At 43.6% G+C, this 25327-nt stretch overlaps 1 protein-coding gene across 1 annotated transcript; it reads right to left on the reverse strand.

Moving 5' to 3' along the window:
* Positions 1 to 393: 393 nt before the first annotated feature.
* On the reverse strand, positions 394 to 2233 carry eslec (eosinophil lineage-specific marker; the record flags this gene model as incomplete). Its single annotated transcript, XM_080835513.1, has 5 exons — positions 2170 to 2233; positions 1562 to 1656; positions 1232 to 1366; positions 935 to 1046; positions 394 to 464 (listed from the first exon to the last, which is right to left on the reverse strand). The coding sequence occupies exons 1-5, from the start codon at positions 2225 to 2227 to the stop codon at positions 394 to 396; spliced, it is 471 nt and encodes a 156-aa protein (XP_080691639.1). The 5' UTR covers positions 2228 to 2233.
* Between the last annotated feature and the right edge of the window lie 23094 nt (positions 2234 to 25327).

Consider the following 25327-nt stretch of genomic DNA (forward strand, 5'->3'; position numbering starts at 1 on the left):
TTATTTCGCTGGAATAATGGCAAATTCATTTTTTGACCAAAGACGACAGTTGGTGCACAGACTGTAAATGTTACCTAAGCTTCTGTGTTTTCCCTAACTAAGGGCTAAATCCTTCATAGGTTTATGGGGTCTGAGATGAAAAACATGTGGGTTGAAGCCCCTCCTAAAAAGAGTCTAGAAATGCTCACGACGGTGATATGAAAATGAAAGACACATGTACACAAATACAGAATGCCTACACCTCTATACTGCTTGCAAAACACTTTATTTACTTGATTGATTAACTATGATTATTTGAAGCTTGTACTACCACCATCACAGTCTCTGTTTAGGGGCAGTGGGTTTTTGCTTTTGAGCTTGAAATTGAAGGATTTCTTGTTAGCTCCTCCAGTTTCACACACTCTGGACAGCACACAGTGATGGATGCAAACGATCACATGCGACATCATTCCAGCGCAGGGAACCTAAGAAAAACAGGTTGTAATACAAAAGTTCATTTTGAAGTCTCTCCTATCTGCCACTGTGGTACAATAATGCAATGCTAAATGACAATTACTACACTATGATCTGTCAGAAAAGAACAAAATTATGACATAATTACCACATGACTTGGATTTCTAAATATATTGTATTTCAAAGCAAGTCACTTTATAACGATTAACATTAATATGATAGTAACAAATAGTCAATGTAAATACAATTTTCGTCATCAGAAAACATCAGTTGTTTGGACTTCAAAGGTTAAAGAAACTTTAGACTTGTATGCATTAAACATTGAAGACTGTATGAAACATTGGCAATGGGCTAAAAAAAAAAGTGGTATAACAATGAGATACTAAGTGAACAAAAAATAGTTCACAGGTATTATTACGTGACGAATGATATTATAGGGGATTCAAAATTTTCATTGCAGCAGAAATAGTGGTGACTGTACCTCCAAAATTAATTTCGTTACAGTGCTCTTTTCCGTACTGATTGTTAGGCTCAGTAGCAGCCCAGTCAGTGTAGTCAAACCTGGACCCATCACTCCAAAGCCACAGACCCTCCTGACAAAAAGAGACAAAATGTCAACCTAAAAAGATATCTACTTCTGAACAGAATATTGTTTTAAACTGAGCATACATTGGTATGTGTCGTTATTTTGTGTTGTCATGTGTTGCTGTTGTAGTATTCAACTTGCTCATGTTGGGAAAGAAAGATGACTATGAAGAATGACTTGCAGCTGTCATACCTGAGTAGCATCATATCCTCCGATCCAAGTACGAGGAGTGCCGCCAGTCTGTTGGCGGATCAGTTTCTGGATGAAATGGTGCTCATCAATGCTGTGCACCGAGGCTAGGTTCCCTCCCATCCCCACACAGTGACTCTGCAAGGACAAGTTTCTGATGAAGTTTTGTTGATGACATGATAAACAACAGGTGGACAAAATATCAGAAACACCCCTTAAGATATACAAGTCAGTTCAGTCTTCTGATTGATAATCAATTCATGTGGTAGTGAAAGGGTGAATCAAGTTAATGAAAAACCAGAATGTATTTAATGTGATAGAAATAGGACACACCTCAGATTCGGCCCAAGATCTTTTTTCTGAGACAAACTTGAAACAGCGGGTACCAAGAGGATGGCAATCCCCCATAATGTTCCCCACATCCCTCTCTGTGAGCAGTTTGGACAAAACTGTAATTCTGTTTTATATTTCTCCTGAGAACATGCTCAACCAATGTGTAGGATTACAAGAAGCGACCACTCAAAGGAAATACAATTAAAAACATATTTCAAACAGAGAAGTCTGTGGCACCAAAAAAAAAAAACAGTTAAGATCTTCAGATTCGGCCCAAGTTCTTTTTGTGGAGACAAAGTTGAAACAGCGGGTACCATCAAAATATTTAAAAATGCTGTCTTATACTCCTCCTGATTTAATGTTTTGCTCAACCAATGTGTAGGATAACAAGAAAAGACCGCTCAAAGAAAATACCATTCCAAATACAGTTCAAACAGAGAAGTCTGTGGCAGCAAAGAAAGATTACTTACAAAGACAGTAGACTTTAACATCCTGCTGTAAGCCCTCAGTACCTCCGAAACCAAATTTTCGATGTAGAGTAAAAAATACTATAGAATGTCTTGTATTTGTGTGATCAGTGTTTATTTGTAATTGATAAGGCTGCATACCTGCTCCACAGCAGATGAGGAAAGTAGAGAGGAGAAGGAAGCTGGCTTTGTTGATCATGTTGCTGGCAAAAGCAAGAGACGATATTAAATAACCTTCAAACACATTGCATATAGGAAGAATAGAATTACAGAAATACATACGTTGAAATGTGTGATACATTGCTCATATATAAAAACATAGTTGGACAAAAAATACTGACAGTTAGGCTAAATTAGAAGATGGTAAAATGTCAAATAAAGATACACAACAGTTATCCCAAAGTCTTTTAGTTTTCTTTACTTGAAATGTCCAACCTTAAAGTAGCATTCCGGATCAATTGCTAATCGCTTACGATATGATAGCGGCTAAAACTAACTAAATCTCTTGAAATGTGCTGACATAAGTTAGTCAACAACTGTCCTAACACAGTCAAACATCAAGCAAGAAGCAAGACGGCAAATAAGCTACTTGCTAGTTCGGCAGACAGTAAAAATCCGGGCGGCTTCAGGCAATACTACATTTAGCAGTAATATGACTACAGACCCTGGTATGGCAATGGCACGGTGGCCATTCTCCATACAAAAAGTCATTGTAGCGCCCCAATTTTTTTCAAGCCGTTATTTTAAGGTAAAACTGCTTATCCTAACCCTAATCCTGAAGTACAATTGTTGCATAACGCTTCTTTAAGAAAAAAGGTATATTAATTTACGTTATCTATGTGCTATACTCTGCCTTTTATTTTGATCAATCCTCCACCTACCTTCCTCAGTTGTGCAGACGGAGGTTCTTTGTCTTTGTTTGGAAGATGTTCTTCCTTTTATAGTGTTGTTTTGATGTTTTGCAACTGCTTCAGAAAAACTTGCACTTTTTTGCGTATTGTGTAGCATAGTCATTGTGAGATTTCTAACTATGACCGGAAGTCGACTCTAGTCTTGAATAGCCAACAGACATATCTGAGAAAGGCCTACTTACTTTTTAACTTTACAAAAAACTAAGAACTTGCACAGCATTCCATATATTTCTACACGGTGTACAGAGAAGTTGTGTCAAAATATTAAAAAATATGAATTTGAAAATTGCAGAGAATTAGGTGTAAATAGGGGCCATATAATTACTAAACCACTTTATTCCATGGGAAATATTGCAGACAATGGAGATCATTTTGAAGAGATTAGTTTTATTCAGTGCTTCTAGGCTGGGTCGTAGGCAGGATTTCCTTTTTAAAACAGAGGTCAAAGGTGTCTGTCTGCCACCCCCCTTCTAAAAAATACTTGGTGAAGGACACTCACATTCATACAGTGTAGTGGCCATGTTTGTTTGACATACTGCACATACTGGCACCTGGACTGTACTCTGTCAGTCAGCCTAAGTTATGTGACTTTATCATCCTTGTCAGGAACATGTTGTGTTTGCAGTAGGCCTATTCTCCGCTGGGTTGAACATGTGTGACATGGCTTAATCTCCTTCTCCCTGCAGGCTGCCCAACCTGGGGCATCTTATCTGCGATGTGTGATGTGTGTGTGTGTGTGTGTGTGTGTGTGTGTGTGTGTGTGTGTGTGCGCCATTTGCACAGTGCTTCAGTGAGTCAATCTGCATCTTTTAATGTTTTTTCAGCTTTCTCTGCCCTTTTACTCTTCTCCTCTTTTTTCCCTTCCCTCTTTCCATTACTCCATGTCTATCTGTAGGGTGTTGATCCTCCATCTCAACTCTTCTATCCCTCTTTCTCCTTCTCCCTCTCTTCTCACCTCTTCTGTCCTTACCTCCTTATGTAGTGCATTTGTAGGTCTGGTACTCCTTTTAAGGGCCAAGATCACCGACCTCTGCCTTGGTGACAGGCAAGATCTACCTATTGAGGCTTTGAGAGAAAAAGACTGTCCGAACTCCTGACTGTACTTACAACTTTACTTTATATTTGGCCTTATTGTAATTGAATGAAATCAAATACTTTTGCCCAGATTTAAAATGGACGTGAAGGCAGCTGCACTACTGGTGTTCAAGGCCCACATCACCCTGCACAACCAGGAGTTTCAGGGGAATTTACAGAACGTGAGAATCTACATATTTACTGCACATGCCCAGACACATACAAAGACACATGCATGTACCATACACACGTGAAGCTATATTTACATGTGTTGGTTTAACAGACACTCTCATCCAAAGCGTCTTATAGCACAATACAATTATATAAGATGTGCATTTTCATCAGTACAAGTTCACAGAAGAATTGTGCACCTGCAGCGTGTGTGTGTGTGCCATTTCCACACTCTGCCTCAGTGAGTTGACCCTGTTTTGCAACTGCTTTTTGCAACAAACATAGCCTAGTCATTGTGAGATTGTTTCCTAACTATGACAGTCCGAGGTCAAAAGAGCCATCGGCCGGGCACTGGCCATAGGTGACATGTCCTCAGTGATGCTCATTTCACATGCAATGTGTGTGTGTGTGTGTGTGTGTGTGTGTGTGCCATTTCCACACTCTGCCTCAGTGAGTTGACCCTGTTTTGCAACTGCTTTTTGCAACAAACATAGCCTAGTCATTGTGAGATTGTTTCCTAACTATGACAGTCCGAGGTCAAAAGAGCCATCGGCCGGGCACTGGCCATAGGTGACATGTCCTCAGTGATGCTCATTTCACATGCAATGTGTGTGTGTGTGTGTGGGTGTGTGTGTGTGTGTGTGTGTGTGTGTGTGTGTGAGTGTCACTTCCACACTCTGCTTCAGTGAGTCAATCTGAACCTGAAACCTCTGAAACCTGGTTTTACACATTCCACACCAGAGGTTTGATACCTGATGAATTAAAACATTGCAGAGAATTAGGTGTAAATAGAAGCCATATAAATACTAAACCACTTTATTCCATGTAAAATAATGCAAACATTTTGAAGGGATTCGTTTTATTCAGTGCTTCTAGGCTGGCTCTTTTTAAAACAGAGGTCAAAGGTGTCTGTCTGCCACCCCCCTTCTAAAAAATACTTGGTAAAGGACACTCACATTCATACAGTGTAGTGGCCATGTTTGTTTGACATACTGCACATACTGGCACCTGGACTGTACTGTGTCAGTCAGCCTAAGTTTTGTGACTTTATCATCCTTGTCAGGAACATGTTGTGTTTGCAGTAGGCCTATTCTACGCTGGGTTGAACATGTGTGGCATGGCTTAATCTCCTTCTCCCTGCAGGCTGCCCAACCTGGGGCAGACCTGTTACCTAAACGCCACACTGCAGTGTCTGCTCCACCTGCAGCCTCTCTGCACTCAGCTGCTGGTGCAGGAGGAGGTGTGGAGGATGGAGCCAGAGGCACTGCTGCTCAGGTAGGAACAACTCTCACAACAACTCTTTATTTATTTCTCTCTCTGTCTCTCGCTCCCTCTCTCTCTCACACACACACACAGACACACAGACACACACACAGACAGACACACACACACACACGTTCCCTCTCTCTCTCTCACACACACACACAGACACACAGACACACAGACACACACAGACAGACACACACACACACACACGTGTGTGAGTGTGTGTGCCATTTCCACACTCTGACTCATTGAGTTGACACTGTTTTACAACTGCTTTTTGCAATAAACATAGCCTAGTCATTGTGAGATTGTTTTCTAACTATGACAGTCCGAGTCATAAGAGCCATCGGCCAGGCACTGGCCATTGGTGACATGTCCTCAGTGATACTTTGCTCATTTCACCTGCAATGTGTGTGTGTGTGTGTGTGTGTGTGTGTGTGTGTGTGTGTGTGTGTGTGTGTGAGTGTCACTTCCACACTCTGCTTCAGTGAGTCAATCTGAACCTGAAACCTCTGAAACCTGGTTTTACACATTCCACACCAGAGGTTGGATACCCCACGCGGGCCCGTCGGAACCCAAAAGGACCCGACGGGCCGGGTTCAGCCGAATATTTAGAAATTATACTCGGTTCGGTTCGGGCTCAGACATATCAGTTCCATATTCAATGTTCATCATCAGTTGTATTGCGGCTAAAAGCCATGGGTGTCATGGCCTACCAGTGCCCAGTGGACACTCTGCTGTCCTTTCAGCTCCAGTACATAAGAACTTGCCAGAGGTCAGTGCTGCTTATAAAGAAAGAGTTCACATATAGCTACAAGTTCCCAGAGAATTGTGTTCCTCAGTGATACTTTGCTCATCTTATCTGCAATGTGTGTGAGCGTGTATGGTGTGTGTGTGTGTGTGTGCACCGGTGCGGCTGTGTTTTTCTATGACACAGAACAAAGTTTCCATCTTCTCAGGTCTTAATCAGGACCTTCTATGAAACCTTAACTGCTAGCCCAGACCTTCTTTAGGTGGTTTTCCACATTCATTAATCAATGTTATTTCAACTTTACTCATAATGCATAACTTCAGGCATTTTTTTAAACATTCTCCTGCTTCCCCTTGTCCTCTTTTCTTCCTTCTCTGTGACAATGCATATAATGTAAACACACACACACACACACACTCACACTCACACACACGCGCGCACACACACACAATTTGTTAAATGTGGCAAATTATTGACAAGCATAAGGGCATAAAGGCTGTCTGATCTTGTGGGAATGAATACTATATGTATGTGTGTGTTTTCTTACACATTCCTCTGCAGTTTATCTAAGAAAGGTAACTCAGATATAGTTGGTTTTTCTAAAAAAAACCTGTCAATTGTGCAAATATAATTTGAGAAGATTAGTGGCCTATAATGTTATTCATAGGGGTGGGTGTTTCTAAACTCTATACTACAGCCTGCCACCAGGAGCTCTAGTCTCTTCATTTTCAGTTTCAAATTCTACTCACCAGTCATAACAGTGCAATACTGCAATCTTGTGTTCATGTTAGGAGTGAAAATGTCTTTAAAAATTACAATATTTGAAATCTGTGCATATTTGAATTTTGGTCTACAATCAGCGTGTTTAATATAAGCATTTGTATTCCACAAGGTTACACACATGCCTTGATAACCCAGCTGCATTTATCACACGGTATGAATGTGATAACATAAAAATCCTCGAAAATATACTAAACATATAATAAACCTATACTAATATAGAAAACTATAAATATGCTAGATATACTAACTATACTTAATATACAATACAATATACTAAACATATGCTAAGCATATAGTGCAAACAGTGGTTCAAATGTAATGTGTGAAGTGGGAAGTGAATAAAGTGGCAAAGTAAATCACTGTACATTGAGAAGCCTGATGGCCCTCGTAAAGAAACTGTTCTCCAGTCTCTTTGTTTAAGCCGAATGCTCCAGTATCGCCTGCCAGATGGCAACGGAGTAAAAAGTCTGTAGGATGGGTGGTAACAGTCTTTTAAAATCCTGCATCCTTTTCTGAGGCATGTGGTAGGTGGCCTGCAGGGCTGGGAGTCCCAGCAATGTGCACAACACCTGTTACAGTCAACAACAATATCAAAAAACAGTACTCCAGAACTTTTTCAAATAAATTTTTATTCTGTAGGACACTGGTGCACTGCTCCTCCAGCAGCAGGGGCGGACTGGGGGGAAAAAGTGGCCCGGGAGTTACTGTCAGACCGGCCCACTCAATACACGGCGCGCGGCCCACTAAGTACACAGCGCGCTGCCCACTCAGTACACACCGCATTGCCCACTCAATGGATCGCACGTATCGGTCAGTGGCCTACTGGGAAAAATACCCATACAATTAACTTTATTTTTTTGGTTGATTACAAAGAAATTACATCATATATTGTATGCTTGTGTGGTGGGCCGACTGCACGGTGCTGAGGCCGCTCTCACCAGCCTGCTCTACACACTGGTGCAGCCCCACCTATAGCCAACTATGGCTTAACTAGTCAGATATAAACAGGCCAGTCAACCAAATGACAGACAGAGATGTGATTCCACAAAAGCACAGTTTTATTTGAGTACAGGTTAAAAAGACAAAGGGACAACAGATACACATGTACTGATACGGATAAGAGGGCTTTGGTGTGCAGACCGTCCCGGAGTTAAGCATTCATGGCCTACTGAGCTTTACCTAACAAAAGAACAAACAAAAACACGCAAGCACAGCAAATTATATGATTCACCCCAAATTCAAATGATAAAGAAATAAAGAAATAAAGAATAAAGAAATAAAGAATAAAGAAATATAGAAATATAGAAATATATCAGTGCTGCAAAATCAAAAATCACCAAACACAATCCGTGGGTGTAAAACCAAACATCAAAATTATAATACTAATGGCAGAAAAACTCAGCAAGGCCCTAGTACACTTAGCACTCTGGGATAACACAACAGCAATAAATACACTACAATTACTCCGACAGTGTGGGAAATAAACCAGTACAGTGAATCATATACTTATAACAAGAAATATCGGTCGAAATAGCACACGCACTTCACACCGCAAGCATACAATACACACCAGACACGCAACAACTACACCATACAGCCTGCCTGGAGCACGTCACACGTTTAGTTAAGATGGTAGCTCCGTTTAGTATAACAGACAGTGGCAGCCAAGCAGTGAACACCAAGCAGTGAAGCCAAGCGGTGTAAAGGCCGAATTATGCTCTGTTTTAGACGTAACGCCTAAGCACGTAATTTACACAAGGAACTTGTTTTAGACAAGTTTTGATTTAAGGTTCGTTTTAGACGCAGAGCGTGTTGCAAGGCTTGTGTTGCGTGTTGCAAAGCAAATTGACGCCAGAACTGTAGATTTATTTTGAGTTAAGTAAGCCTATTTATTGCAGCAGGACAAAGGAAAAAAACTTACCGGAGCATGAAAGTGTAGTGGGCGAAAGGCTTGATGTTATGAATACATGTGTTACACAAAATACAAATGTTGGCAATTCAGTACCAGTGGCGAAAAAGACATGACGCAAAAGTTCGTTTATTGACATCTTTTAATGACTGCGACAGGCTTTAAAACGATGTGTTTATGAGTTACATTATTTAAGATGAGGTGGTAAACGGTGAGAGAATCTCATCATGTTGTCAATGCTTGTAACTACAATGGTGCTGGCCATCAGTTAAGCCCACGTTAATGTTAACTTTTGTATATGAGCAGACCGGGCTCATTCTATCAAAATCGCGGGTGCAATTGATTGATTCACGTCAATATGAACTCAATGAATGATACCACCATGACTCACAAGTGGTGGAAAATGAATATGAAAGTATTTGTTCGTGAATTAGCACATTTTCTCCTAACAATCGCGGGTGAGAATGGGATATTCTCTAAGGTAACGGCAGGTTACTGTTAACTTTTATATATGAGCAGACCGGGCTCATTCTATCAATCTAGCTGGTGCAATTGATGATTCACGTCAATATGAACTCAATGAAAGATATCACCATGACTCACAAGTGGCGGAAAATGAATATGAAAGTACCTATTTGTTCGTGAATGACCACATTCTCTCCAAACAATCGCGTGTGAGAATGGGATATTCTCTCCATAAATTCGCGGTAATTTAAGCATTCTATAAGTGTTTAAAGAGGATTTGTAAAGGAGTTCATGTCTTTGGACCTCTTCTGTTATGTTTGTTCCTAATCCATAAGAAAAGGCTTGTGAGACGGTCTGCAGGGTATTCATGATTTTTAAAAAATGTCTGGGTCTAAAAAAGGCTGTAGTATGCTATTAACCCGGAAACGTGAGACTCTGTGAAAGGTTGTGGTAGCCGGCCAATCACAGCCTTTGCGAGCTGTGTAGGGCCGTAGTGTTTTAGTCGCATAGTCAGGAATTTTGGGCGACGCACTTAAGCACGTAAGGGGGGATATTTTACCCCGCAAGGGGGGGTTATGTATCTTACGTGCTTACGCGTTACGTCTAAAACAGAGCATAATTCGGCCTTAAGCAAAGGTAGCCCACAATGAAGCAGCGTCGCGAAGTGAGAACACAGCACAGGAAAGCAGTCAAACGCAGCAAAGCAGCAGCCAACAAGCCTCTGTAACAAAACGGTTAGACTTTAAATCATACGGAGATTTTACGTGATTATGTACCCACCCGTTGCAGCAACATACCTGTAACGCTGTATTTTAGTTTAGATTGCCAGGAGACCGTAGCAGTCCATACACCTCCACCTACACTGCACCAGAGAACAGGCAACCATTACCCCACGCTTATTATCCACAATACTAAATAGCGCTCACCAACGGCACTCACCGGCCCCAAGTAAGAGCTGGTTATGGAACGAGATGAATCCAAAATCCAACTCCACGTCTCTTAACGAGTTCCAAGAACCACAAGCTAGAAGCACGCCACACCAGCAAGCTTTTCCCACGAGCTCAAACAGCAGACCACGTTTCAACACTACTCTGGGCTGCAGACAATGTAACTGCAAACACCTGCGTGTTTAAATAGGCCCAGGCTAGTTGAGAAACGGGAATGGTATGGGTGGAGCTACTAATTAGCGGGGAACACCCTACCACAATCGTTTTTAATAACATTTGGATCCACCAATTTGCCTGGATGGACACATGGAATAAAATGATACTGGCTATTGTAACACTCCAAGGTAGGTATAGTTTGCAAGATGAATAGTATCAGATCAGATCAGATGGTTATCAGATCAGATGGTTATACTGTACGTATAACTACAAAGCCTATTGGTTAGTACACTCAAAGCGTATATGAATATACTTGAAATTAGTGCTGTCAAACTATTACAATATTTAATCGCAATTTTTTTGTCTATTATAAATGTCCCTTCATTTATTTTGTATCCATTTATCCATGTTTTATTCCAGAATCATCTATCTAGATAACATATTAACATATTATCTATATTAGATAACATATTAACATTATAACATATTAGATAACATATTAACATTGTTTATAATGTAAGTGTTGTGAAACGCAAGCTTTACTTGGCCAATTCAACACCTTTAGATAACATATTAACAATCTAGATCAGTGGTCTTCAACAGGGGGTCCGCGGAGGTACTGCAGGGGGGTCGCGAAATCTTTGGTTGATAAGATAATTGTTTTTATATTTCTAAAAAAATAAATAAATAATTCAACACATTTTTTTTTCCGCAAATTTAAATGTCTTCCAAATCAGAATTGTATTTATTCCCTTTAAATTTACATTAACATAAATCCAACATATTGTAGCGAACGTATAAATTGATCAAGAAGACGTTATCTTTCAGTCCAATCGACACATTCAGCTACCCACAGGAGCTCTCTCAAGCTGGGCACCGGTTCACTCACAGCACCTTTCATGCACAGGCACTAGCCAATCAGATCGCGTTTCTGCCCAAGTCTAAAGAGCGCGAAAATCAAAGATAAAAGATGGCGGACCAAACTCCATGGCTGGTCTTTTTTGTACCTATAAATTGTTAGTTTGACATTTTTTTGCTTAGATTTAAAAAAAAATAAAAAAAAATAAAGAGAAATAGACACTGTACAAGGTCAAAAAACTAAAATTGTAATAAGTGAGGATTTGCTTTGCTCCTAGCTAATGTAAGCATGCTACTACCTACAATCTTAACAACTTGCTAGTGGTGTGATTGGTTTGTTGACCTGTCAATCTCACTATAACATCTATGTTGTCAACACAACTCCATGCGCCAGACTCCTCCTCCGTCATCCGTTGGATCGTGTCAGTCAGGAGTTATTGAAAAGAAGATACATCTCACTAATGTGGGAGGATGTGTGCCTCAACACAATAACAGGGTAGCTATGTTTATTTGGCACTAGGCCCAGTATATTATGAACAAAATTTTATGCAATTTATATAGTAGGGGGTCCCTGCTCATCTCGCCATCAGTTTGGGGGTCCCTGGCCTGAAAAACGTTGAAGACCCCTGATCTAGATAACATATTAACATTGTTTATAATGTAAGTGTTGGTGTAACACAGTGATTTTAGCATAGCAAACTAGCTGGTTAACTTATTTGACACAAGTTACAGTATTAGAAATGATAAGATTGCCCTATTTACAACTACCACCATGGATAGCTTGCTCATCGATTGTAAGCAAGTGACTACGGCTAACATGTTAAAATAGATAATCTCGATGTTGACAACAGCTTGCTTATTTTACCAGATCATAACGGTCTCAATTTAAGACATACCGTTAGCTAGGCTTGCTGTAGGGAACGTTACCTCATCTGTGAATAGCAAGCTAACATTTGGCAAGGTCAACGCCACATCTTACCTTATCACTGTCACCAGTCAGTGGTTTTCCAAATAAAATGTAGGCTAATTGACATTTAATAACACCTAAAACTAAATCAGACTGACGGAAGATTGACAGAGGCAGCAGCAAGCTGTGCCTCATCCGTGTTAATGAAGTAGATATCCCTGTGTTCTTCCTTTCCTCTGTCTCTTTCCCTGGAAGTACATGACAGAGGTAGGTAAAAGTCTTAAAAACACAGGCTAACGAGTTAACTAGCCTACATGTGTCTATATGGTATAGCTTGTTTTGTGAACATTATTTTAAGTGGCTTACCTGATTTGTGTCGACAGGAGCTGTGCGACTTGCAAGCTTTTGTCTTGACTGATTTCATTTTCTTTACTTTCATGTATCAGGTGGGTCACGTTTAATATTAGAGTATTTCATGCACGTGTTTGTGCGCAATCTCTTTGCCTGGAAGTACATGACAGAGGAGCTGTGCGACTTGCAAGCTTTTGTCTTGACTGATTTCATTTTCTTTACTTTCATGTATCAGAGCAATAAACTTTGAAAAACCAGGTCGGTGGCTGTGTCATCTCTAAACACAACGCAGAGTGAAACAACGAGGGGAAGATAACCTCCGTTACATATGTAAATCCAAATGTAAGAATCCCAGAATCCTCTACCTCAATCGGCACAGCTGAGAACACTTCGGCTGTGTGTGAGCATGCTCATTAGGCTCCTGTTGATTGCACCCACCTGTGGGCACGGTGGTGGTAAATGGGTACGTCATCCTACCGCGGATATAGGGGTGCTCTCCGATGTTATGGGACAGAAGTCGCCGTCACTGGATGGTAGTAGTACGAGAGGATTACACTTGTCGCAACTTCACGCTGTGGCATAGGTATGTGGGCTGTTTTAATACAACGTTTTGCTGCTACTAGCCGCTGCATTGCCGTGATTTACGAATAACTGTAGCCCTCCTTTTGTAGCAGGCTAGCTGTCTACCAAGTGGTCATTTATGTTTGTTTGTGCGAGGGGAGGGGTAATAGGTTGATGCTTTGTCGCTCTACGTGAGCGAACCACAGTAGGCACTAAGCTGACTTTGTTTGCCTTCAGTGGACGTTGGTTGTCGCCGCTTTGAGCCGCGATTGGCATCATTGTGGTGTAGCGGGCCTGCCCCCAGTTGCTGCTCCGTCTCTCCCTTGACTACGCAAATAGTCAGACGCCGAAGGTAGGCAATGCAGTACGTTTCAATAAGAGTTGTTTTATATTGTAAAAGACTCAATAAGAGTTGTTTTATATTGTAAAAGCCTCCCGTTCTAACCATGTCTGCTTTCTCTGCTGTAGATCACAGCTTGCCGGCTGTACAAGGTTCTTAACCACTGTTTTCCCCGGGTTATTTTTATTGTAGTTTTCTTTCATTTGCCGAGGTTCATTGAGGATTGTTCCTTCCCGCCCCTTTCCCCCTCTCTCCGTACAAGCGGTGACCCACTATTAAATTATAACCTAGTTAACCAAGTTGCTGTATATCAGTAGCTCCTGCTGTTTTGTGTGTTTGCTGTGTGCACGCCCTAGGGGCCAAGTGTGTGGCCTCGTGTGTTTTATGGCCACTGAATACTTGTATGAACAATCGTGTGTGCTTAAACATTTCCTGTGTGCCTTCCTGTGGTCCATCACTTTGACTCTTTGCAGTGTTTTGCAACTGTGTGTAACTATATAGATATTCACTTTAGTTGAGCTACTGATAAGAATACACGGTTAGGCTAGTGTCTCTTTATTTTGGTGTCACAGCTGTACGACCATCATTGACTTTCTTTTCTTTACTTTTCCGTTTTCCTGTTGTATTATTTAGTGCGACCAACCTCCTTGTGGGGTATGCCGTCATAACCACCAAATTGTTAATAAACTGTTGGTTTCATATTGTAACAGCCTCTGCTTCTCTCCATGTATTTGGGGTAACCTGTAACCTACTGGGTAGCCTTTAGAGTTGGGTTATGGGGGGTAATTAAGCACCTGATCACATTTGGCACTGCGAGCAGGGTCTTGCTTTGAACAGAGGCTGTTCAGTGTGTTTTGTTTGTTTAGGACGACGGCGTGTTTTGTGGTTGTGTATAGTATTTTTTTTAATTATTATTGGTTTGGGGAAAACAGTGGTTGAAGATCATCGTGTGCCCGTCAGTGGAACAGCGAGAACGAAGACGCCTGCCAGAAGGTTCCACCTACTGTTGGTTCACTGTGTGTAATAAGTTTAGTTTTTTTGTTTTTTCTCTGTCTTTCTGTCCTCCCCATTCATTTTTTTCAAGTTTTGCTGTCCTCATAGCCAACTTGTAGCCTAGCCATGGAGGAGGGAGATATGGCTGCCCAGCTTAAGGCCCTTACTGAGCTGGTGCAGCAGTTGCAGGCAGACAACAGTAGGCTTAGGGATGAGGTCACCAAAATGTCAGCCCCAGCCACCGGTACTGCTGGACCCTCTGGGAATTCCACAGATCAGACCACTACACCGGCTTCTCCAGGTCAGTCCTCTACAACTTCCCCTACATTACCCAGACAACCTAGATCTAGTTTGGTAGCCCCCCCCACACCACCCTCAGCTGGGGTAGCGGAGCGTTATGTTTACATTCCCCATGAACGCAAATGCCCCAGGTTTTCTGGGAAATTGTCCAAGGACTCCATGACGGCGGAGGACTGGGTGGAGGAGGCCCGTCGCCACTTGTCTTCACAACGTATGCCGCGCTCTGCACAGGCGTTGACCATTTTTGATTTATTAGATGGAGAAGCTAGGGCTGAAATTAAGTTTCGTCCTGCCACAGAGAGAGATGAGCCTGAGAAGATATTTGCAATACTTACTTGTATCTATGGTTGTGCTCAGTCCTATATTAGTCTCCAGAAACAGTTTTTCCAGAGACGGCAGCTTGAGGGGGAGTCCTTGAGAGAGTATTCCCACGCACTCATGTACATGCTGGAAGCTGTGAAGAGGAGGGACTCCGAGTGTTTTGCCCATCCTGATATCGTGATTCGTGACCAGTTTGTAGAGAATGTCAGGGATAGTATGCTAAAGCGAGAGCTACGGCGCCAAGTTAGACTCCATCCAACCATCACTTTCCTGGATGTTCGTAGCGAAGCCATACGCTGGGTAGAGGAAGGCGAGCACTCCATCAGCCCCAGGCCCCGCGACCAGTCCTTTAGCACCTATGCTACCCCAGAGATGGAGGTTGTCGCCAGTGCTGTGTCTGTTCAGCCCACTAACGAATTTGCAGGAGTGAAGGAGAGTCTGCGGAAGCAACAGGCCCAATTGGATACCATCTTAAGGCGCCTTGAGGTCCCCTCATTTCCTGGCCCACCACAATTCAGACCACAGACACGGAGTCCTCGCTACCGGTTTGACGCTGACGGCAAGCCTATATGCCTACGATGTGCCCAGCCTGGCCATATAGCCCGCTTCTGCCCAGCCTCCTCTGCCAGTCCTCAGGTGGTGGTGGGCTCTAACGCTGTCACCCAGCAACCACCGGAAAACTAGCACCCCCTGACGTTATGGCCCAAACGTTGGGTGGGGATCCCCTGGGCTCCCATTCAGTAAGTGCACCACAGCTCATTGGCACATGTCCAGTGATAAAGGTTCAGATAGGTGGGGTGGCGGTGTCCTGCTTGTTGGATACGGGGTCAATGGTGACCACCATCACACAGAAATTCTTTGAACAGAGACTGCAACCCCGCTTTCAGCTTGGCTTACAGCCCTGTAATTGGCTCACGCTAAAGGCCGCCAACGGTTTAGACATCCCCTACTTGGGGTACCTAGAGCTGGATGTACACCTCCTTGGTCGAACCCTTCCTAAAATGGGCATCCTTGTCACCAAAAACCCCGCCAACCCAATGGTCCAGCCCCACAAAGATTCCGTTCCTGGCCTTCTCGGAATGAATATCATCCGTAATTGTTACAAGGAATTGTTTGTAGACCATGGAAGTGCCCTCTTTCAATCTCCTGATGTTCGACAGGCAGGCAGGGGGTGGCAGCAGGCTCTATCCGAATGCCAGCAACTGGAACGTGTCTTGGAGAGTGGCAGAGTGGGCTCCGTCCGAGTACAGCAGGGCCCTGCGGTACGTGTACCCGCTGGGTCCATGAAGTTAGTTCCAGCCACTTGCCATCAGGGTCTAGGGTCCACGCTTTCTTCTGGTCTTCTTGAGCCTGTGTCCTTTGCGGATGGCCAACTGCCCGGCAATTTGCTTGTACCCACAGCTTACCTTTCACCTGTGGCAGCATTCATGTGCCGGTTGTTAATGTTGGGAACCAGGATCAATGGCTTTGGCCGAAGACCGTTCTTGGAGAACTGCATGTCACCATGGCGCCAGCCCCAAACTCGTCCATCCACTTTCAACATCAGAAAGATCACGGTGAACAGGTTGTCTTCATTCAGTCCGTTAACGCTGAGGGCAACAATGGTGCTGGTTTCTCACAGCTGGACTGGCCTAATCTATCAGACAAAGAACAGCATGATGCTCGGGCTTTGCTAGAAAAGTACAGTGGCACCTTTAGTCAGGGTGATGGTGACCTCGGTTGCACCACCTTAGTCCAGCATACCATTCCCCTGCTTGAGGATGCCCCTGTGAGACAGAGGTATCGCCGCCTTCCGCCCTCACAGTACGATCTAGTAAAGAAGCATGTCCAGGAGCTACTAGACCAGAATGTTGTTCGGCCTAGTTGCAGTCCATACGCCTCACCCATTGTGGTAGTGCAAAAGAAAGATGGTTCAATTCGACTTTGTGTTGATTATCGCCAGCTAAATTCAAAAACTCGCAAGGATGCATTCCCACTACCTAGGATAGAGGAGTCCTTGGATGCCTTGAGTGGAGCTACCTTGTTCAGCACCTTAGATTTAGCTAGTGGCTATAACCAAGTCCCCATGAGCGAACCAGACAAAGAGAAAACCGCTTTCTGCACACCCTTTGGGCTCTTTGAGTTCAACAGGATGCCCTTTGGGTTGTGTAATGCCCCAGGGACCTTCCAGCGGTTAATGGAGCGCATTTTCGGCGATCAAAGCTTCCATGCCCTGCTGTTATACCTGGACGATATCGTTATCTTCTCTACCACTTTTCGTCAACACCTTGAGCGCCTAGAGCTGGTCCTAGCCAGGCTCCAACAGCATAATTTGAAATTAAAACTAAAAAAGTGCCGGTTCTTCCAGACCGAGGTGAGCTACTTGGGACACGTAATATCTGCTGCCGGGGTAGCCACAGACCCAGAGAAGATACGGGCCGTCGCAGAGTGGAAGCGGCCCTCGACTGTCAAGGAGCTCCGCTCGTTCCTGGGCTTTGCCTCTTACTATAGGCGATTTTTGGTGGGGTTTGCTGGTCTGGCATCCCCTCTACACAAGCTTGTTGGGGCTCTACAGGGCACCAATAAGAAACCAAGACCTCGGGTTCAGGGGCAATTCGGACAACACTGGAGCCAAGCCTGTGAAGAAGCGTTCTCAAGCTTGAAGGATCGGCTGATTCATGCACCAGTCCTAGGATACGCCGACTTCACTCGACCATTTATTGTGGAGACTGATGCAAGCTCTTCTGGGTTAGGGGCGGTACTATCACAGGAACAAGGCGGACACAGGCGGCCAATTGCATATGCTAGTAGAGGGCTGCGTCCAAGCGAAAGGAACATGTCGAATTATAGCTCCATGAAACTGGAGCTTGTGGCCCTGAAATGGGCAATAACAGAGAAATTCCGTGAATACCTTCTCGGCAACAAGTTCATTGTGTACACGGACAATAATCCCCTCAGCTATTTGCAGTCCGCAAAATTGGCAGCCGTCGAGCAACGCTGGGTGTCTCAGCTGGCCTTGTTCGACTTCGAGATCAAATACCGCCCTGGGACTGCAAATCGCAACGCGGACGCACTGTCCCGTTTACCAGCAGCGTCCACCTCCCTGACCCAGACCATAGCTCCAAGTGGCACTGTCCTCCCCCAGTGTCTAGTGCAAGGACAAGCCCCAGGTGGCCAAACCATCCGAAGTAGGGATCACCTTAGCCAGCACTTCTTGGCCCCCTCCCGGGGTGAGACGAGACCAGACACCTGAGCTGGGTAAGCTCCCTCCGCAGGGGTTCACCGCACAAGGCATTTCAGTCCCCCTTCAATGTGCACAAATTCAAGTAACTCCTGAGCTGGGCCCCCAGGAGGCTGAGGCATGCGAAGTAGAAGCAGCACCCTCACGCAGCAAAGAGGACTTAATGGCGCTGCAATCCGCTGATCCCTGCATCTCTGCCTTCAAGCACTTTTGGAGACGGGGCCATCCCCCAAGGACCGCGGAATTGAAGACAGCTCCTGAAGGGTTTCGAGAGCTCGCCAAACAATGGTCCCGAATCACAGAACGAGACGGGGTGTTGTACCGTGAAGTATCTATCCCGCCTTCCAGGGCCCAGGTATTCCAACTGCTGCTACCAATGACACTACGGGAAGAGGTTTTGACTGGCCTACACGACAATCATGGACACCAAGGAGTAGACCGGACCACCAGTTTAATCCGGCAAAGGTGCTACTGGCCTAAAATGCATCAGGATATAAAGACGTGGTGCGACCAGTGCCAACGTTGCACTGTGGCAAAGGCGGCCCAACCTAAAATTAGAACATTTCGCGGCAGCCTTTTAGCCACTAGGCCTTTCGAGATCCTAGCCATCGATTTCACAACTCTGGATAGGGCGAGCAGTGGTCTTGAAAATGTTTTGGTGGTGACGGATGTCTTCTCTAAGTTCACACAGGCCTACCCCACCCCAGACCAAAAAGCCAAAACGGTAGTGAAAGTTCTCACTGAAAAATGGTTCTCCCAATATGGGGCGCCTCAGCGGATCCACTCAGATCAGGGACGCTGTTTTGAAAGCGAGCTACTAGCCCAGCTCTGTTCACTGTACGGAATACGAAAGAGTCGCACCTCCCCCTACCACCCTGAGGGGAATGGACAATGCGAGCGGTTCAACCGCACGCTCCACGACCTCTTGCGAACCCTGCCGCCTGAACAAAAACGGAAGTGGCCACAACTCCTCCCACAGCTCCTCCTGGAATACAACACCACGACGCACCAATCTACCCAACATTCACCCTATGAGCTCATGTTTGGACAGAAACCGCGGCTCCCAGTGGATCAGTTACTGGGGGTCCCTGAGGAGGAAATGCCCTACAGTAACCCATCCGAGTGGATGGCACAACATAAGCAACATCTCTCCACGGTGTATAGCACGGCCAGGCAGCAATTGGAAAAGGCAGCCGCCTATCGCAACCGTAACCACAGCATCCCAGCCCCCACCCTTTCCAGGGGTACATTAGTGTATCGTAAAAACCATCTCCACGGCCGCCACAAAATACAGGACATCTGGAATTCTACCGTTCATGAGGTGTTGGAGTGCCTAGATGAGGTGGGAATCCTGTACAAAATTAGGCCGAGGGCCCAGGAAAAGTGCTTCACCGCACAGAATTAAAATTGGTCCCGAATACCTGGCCAGCCAATACATCCCATCACCAGAGCGTGGTGTAGGTGAGGCTACACCCCCAGTAGCCCAGGTCCCGGACACTCAACCCTCTGCAGAAGTTGCCCCTGATCCAAGCCCCTCGGCCCCCAGGGGGATACCTGACCTTGATGAGCCTGGGGAAGATGGCCTATGGGCAGTCATCATCACTCCCGGTAGTCTTACCCCGAGGGAGGAGTACTCACCACCCAGTACAGGACGGGAAGACTCATGGAGTAACCCTCGCCCCCCCAACAACACAAGCCCACCCCAAGCGGTGCTCTCATCACCACCAGATGAGGGACTCTTCAGCGAGCACCCTTCGGCACAGGTCCACATCCCATCACCAGAGCGTGGTGTACGTGAGGCTACAAGCCCACCCCAAGCTGTGCTCTCATCACCACCAGATGAGGGACCCTTCAGCGAGCACCCTTCGGCACAGGTCCCAAGGGATCCCTACCCACAGCAAAGCGTAGCTGGCCACATGCCTCTTAGGCGCTCTGGTCGCAGTACAGCTGGCCAGCATTATAACCCCTACCGTTTGCCACTACCTATCTCTCACGACTTGGGCTCTCGTGCCACCCCAGAACTGACTACCCCTCCGATAGTTCACCGGGACGGTGAACACTGAAAGTGGGTGTGTGTGTGAGCATGCTCATTAGGCTCCTGTTGATTGCACCCACCTGTGGGCACGGTGGTGGTAAATGGGTACGTCATCCTACCGCGGATATAGGGGTGCTCTCCGATGTTATGGGACAGAAGGCGCCATCACTGGATGGTAGTAGTACGAGAGGAGTACACTTGTCGCAACTTCACGCTGTGGCATAGGTATGTGGGCTGTTTTAATACAACGTTTTGCTGCTACTAGCCGCTGCATTGCCGTGATTTACGAATAACTGTAGCCCTCCTTTTGTAGCAGGCTAGCTGTCTACCAAGTGGTCATTTATGTTTGTTTGTGCGAGGGGAGGGGTAATTGGTTGATGCTTTGTCGCTCTACGTGAGCGAACCACAGTAGGCACTAAGCTGACTTTGTTTGCCTTCAGTGGACGTTGGTTGTCGCCGCTTTGAGCCGCGATTGCCATCATTGTGGTGTAGCGGGCCTGCCCCCAGTTGCTGCTCCGTCTCTCCCTTGACTACGCAAATAGTCAGACGCCGAAGGTAGGCAATGCAGTACGTTTCAATAAGAGTTGTTTTATATTGTAAAAGCCTCAATAAGAGTTGTTTTATATTGTAAAAGCCTCCCGTTCTAACCATGTCTGCTTTCTCTGCTGTAGATCACAGCTTGCCGGCTGTACAAGGTTCTTAACCACTGTTTTCCCCGGGTTATTTATATTGTAGTTTTCTTTCATTTGCCGAGGTTCATTGAGGATTGTTCCTTCCCGCCCCTTTCCCCCTCTCTCCGTACAAGCGGTGACCCACTATTAAATTATAACCTAGTTAACCAAGTAGCTGTATATCAGTAGCTCCTGCTGTTTTGTGTGTTTGCTGTGTGCACGCCCTAGTGGCCAAGTGTGTGGCCTCGTGTGTTTTATGGCCACTGAATACTTGTATGAACAATCGTGTGTGCTTAAACATTTCCTGTGTGCCTTCCTGTGGTCCATCACTTTGACTCTTTGCAGTGTTTTGCAACTGTGTGTAACTATATAGATATTCACTTTAGTTGAGCTACTGATAAGAATACACGGTTAGGCTAGTGTCTCTTTATTTTGGTGTCACAGCTGTACGACCATCATTGACTTTCTTTTCTTTACTTTTCCGTTTTCCTGTTGTATTATTTAGTGCGACCAACCTCCTGGTGGGGTATGCCGTCATAACCACCAAATTGTTAATAAACTGTTGGTTTCATATTGTAACAGCCTCTGCTTTTCTCCATTCATTTGGGGTAACCTGTAACCTACTGGGTAGCCTTTAGAGTTGGGTTATGGGGGGTAATTAAGCACCTGATCACATGTGTAAGAACCAATTTTCAGGTGTTCATTAATAACGTAGAGATATATTCTTACGTTGAACTTCCGAAGTCCGTTAAACACATTTAAGAAGTAACGTAAAAAAAAAAATAATCGAAATATAGTCACCATAGGTGTGAAGACTGATTGCAAGTAGGAGTATAAAATTCAGTCAGTGCTTCTCAACATTTATATTTCTTAGAGAAAACTGGATTAATTTTCGTATTCAGAAGCTATAAAATATATTGTACTGATACGCGCTGTGAGTGGGCCTGATGGCGGTGGGCCGGTTGATGATGATAATGGGCTGGTGTTTTGGGCCATCGGCCCACCGGGCATTTCCCCGGTATTCCCGATGGCCAGTCCGCCCCTGGGTGAAGGTAGATAGTGTCGTGTCTGATTTGTAGGTTTTGTGATAGAGAAAACTCTTATCTTTTCTGATATGAATACATCTCTTTGTTTTTGGTTCTTTGTAAGTCATATCAATAGTATAACTTATTTTATAGTAGTACAGTTCTTTTAATAGCTTGTTTTCATGAATATCCAAGTGGTTATACTAATGGTTAATGTTCCACCCATGCTGGTTATTATTCCACCACAATAGCTGCCCGCTTTGGAAGGAAACTGGTCAGAATCTAGTTTCGACCTTAATGCTGTCATACTGTGCTGTCAGTCACTCAGGACTAGACTTGTCTAAGGCCTTTTTTAAAGGGGATTAAAGGAGACACACCAGATCAACATGATATGTTGTAAAACTTTGGTCTCCTTCCTTTTGATATGATTTGTGAATTCCTCTTGTATGTAGAAACATATTCTCACCTTTGTTTGTTCATGGATATATTTGAATTTGTTTGTGAGTAAGCACCTTCTTTCTATGCAAATCGTTGTTTTGATACAGGGCCATGAGTCAGCAACGCTTGTCTCTGATGCAAATATGAATTCAAAACATCATAGCCATACATTAGCATAAGTTGACTGTTGCTCTGTCATTTTGCTGGGTAAATTAAGACCATATTATACACCAAAATAGTACCTGGACAAAAACCTGTATTGACATGTCCTAGGTCAAATCACACTATGCGCCTGTCTTTTGCCCATACTTCATAGGTTGTGCAGGTAGAAAAAGCGTTTACAAAAATAATAGTTCAAGTTCCTCTAACGAGCTATAATGTAGTTGTCTTAACACTCTCAAACTGTGTGATAGTGAGTACACAGACTTTAGGGGATTCAAATTTGATCTGTGAAATTTGCAAATTGTGTTTGTTTTGGTTCCAGGCTCAGCATGCTCTTCAGGCTCTGTGCGCACATGCATTCATGATATTAAGGGGTTAGATGTAATATATCTCTGCAAAGTTTTATGCATTTTATGTATTGTTTTTTTATCTTAAATCTTTATGCACTCTATCCTAGTTTTTATGTTTAGTTTTATTTGATGTCTATTTTTTGTGGATCACTGTGCATGTAATTTCTTTGTGCATGTCATTTATTTGCTGTTGAGCACTTTGAGCTGCATTGTTTTGCATGAAAAGTGCTATACAAATAAAGTTTATTATTATTATTATTATTATTATTCTCATTCAAAACAGTTAACCTTAAACTTATAGGCCCTATCAGTGAACCTTATTTCCCTTTTGTCTGTGGATTTAGGTTGCATTTATAAACAATCATTACAGTACATCCAACCTAGCAGATACAATAAACAATAGTGTCATGACTGTTAAATTGTTTGGTTGTCAGTATGAAGTTTTTTATATTTATTGAAAAGTAAATCTTACTCTTTATCCCGATGAATCCCTATTGAGAGTACACTGAGTGTACAGATGTAAAGTTCACAGTTGTGTTTCAAAAACGTGTTTAATAGATATAACACCCTCCTACATTGTACATAGAGCAAAGACACAGTTATATGGAATACCACTGATGTATTTCAGGGACTTGCTCTGCAGTGTAGTTTTCCTGCGCTGTGAAGGTAGAGGAGAGGATGGGCAAGGAATGCACTCGCCATTACAGTTTTTCTCAATCGCTTTGGCGAATTTTTCCATTCACTGTTTACTTTTTCAAAACAGCTCACACACAGCCCTTAACTGAAGCTGAAATGACCAAAACACTATATGATGGTTGCAGAATGACACTACCTTCTCAAAAACTTATCACACACCCATCAAAACCAAACAATTCCTTCAAAACCTACAATTTGTGCTCAATTGAAAATGTATGTTTTCTCATTTATTTAACAATGGATAGCAAAACTCAAAATACAGCTTTCAATATCAACCTATGAAAGCATCACTTCAACTTTTGTGCAACACCCTCCCAGTATTGACTATTTTACCACTGACAACGTACTACAATTTGGGTTTTGTACTGAGCACTCTTGCTTAAGGAATACTGTCAGAAAGTATTCGAAACCTGAACATTTGTATAGTAAAACATTTTTTTATCGCTAAACACTATATCATGATGATATATATGATTACGTAACATTTGTTCTACTGTGCACAAAATGGCAAAGATTCTGACACAACATTTTTACAGTATTGCAGTCCTTTTTCCACATTACATGTATATTCTGTACGTCAAAATGAGGTCAACTCTGTTCTGCAGTGAACAATCTCCCCCTGCCACCAGTTTGGGCCAGTGTGTTGATTCTGTAAAAATAGTGCAATAGGCTGTAAATACTGTAAATTTACGTAAAGTAATCAGAATTCGACCGTATATGTTGTAAAACACTTTAGTGAAACTACAGTATACATTGTATTGTGACAACATACTTTACAAAAGTATAGAAATTGTTGTTGCCAAGAGTGCAAGTACAGTGAAACACAATACATTATATTGACTGTGAAGGCCAGCAAAGTGCCATTGTCATTGCTGAACGTACAAACAATTGATGCCACAGTATGACAGCTCAGGTTTGAAAGAACCCTTTGGCCAGCCTCTCTCATGGTGGTCATGATTCACTATAGATCAATGACTCTTGCCCTAATTTCATTTGAGCATCTTACACGAATGCCACATCCCCTGACAGGGGCCCCTGTACCTCTACCACAACCTCTTCCTTGGTGGCCTATTCGATACATGCTTACTGTAGTATCAACTTCGATCTATTGACCCTTTTTTAGAGGTTGAGAACTGCTTGATTAGTTTTGCACAGAGAGTTCACACAGGTGCTGACGATATTTAGAATATAGAGAGCAGTGCCAGTAGGCTGCTACTAAGTGTCTGCAATGTGTTGACATGGTTATTCAATTAGGTTTTGTGTCTTTCTCTGAGAAGTGTGTAAACTGTTTTGAAAAGTGTGTTAAAACTCAAAGAAATTTGTGTGAAAGCAATGAGAAATGGTTAACCCATTCGCCAGAGAAGACTCTTGCTGTGTAAAGAAGATGTGAGCATTAGATGAAGTTGACCCATGATTCGCTAAATGCCTGAAAACGATTGGGAAAAACTGTATTAAGAAAATTATTCCATAAGTAATTTGCTGCCTTTGGTACTCAAAGGTATTTGCGTAGAATAAAACCATATTGCCTACAATTATTATGAACTGGGCAAAGGTTATAATTGAGATGATTCTGAACGCCTTCATCTTGACCTGATTGGCTCCCTTTCTCTCCCTCTCTCCTTCACCTGGTCCAGGCTT

Source organism: Sprattus sprattus (assembly GCF_963457725.1).
Source record: "Sprattus sprattus genome assembly, chromosome: 3".
Taxonomy (NCBI): domain Eukaryota; kingdom Metazoa; phylum Chordata; class Actinopteri; order Clupeiformes; family Clupeidae; genus Sprattus; species Sprattus sprattus.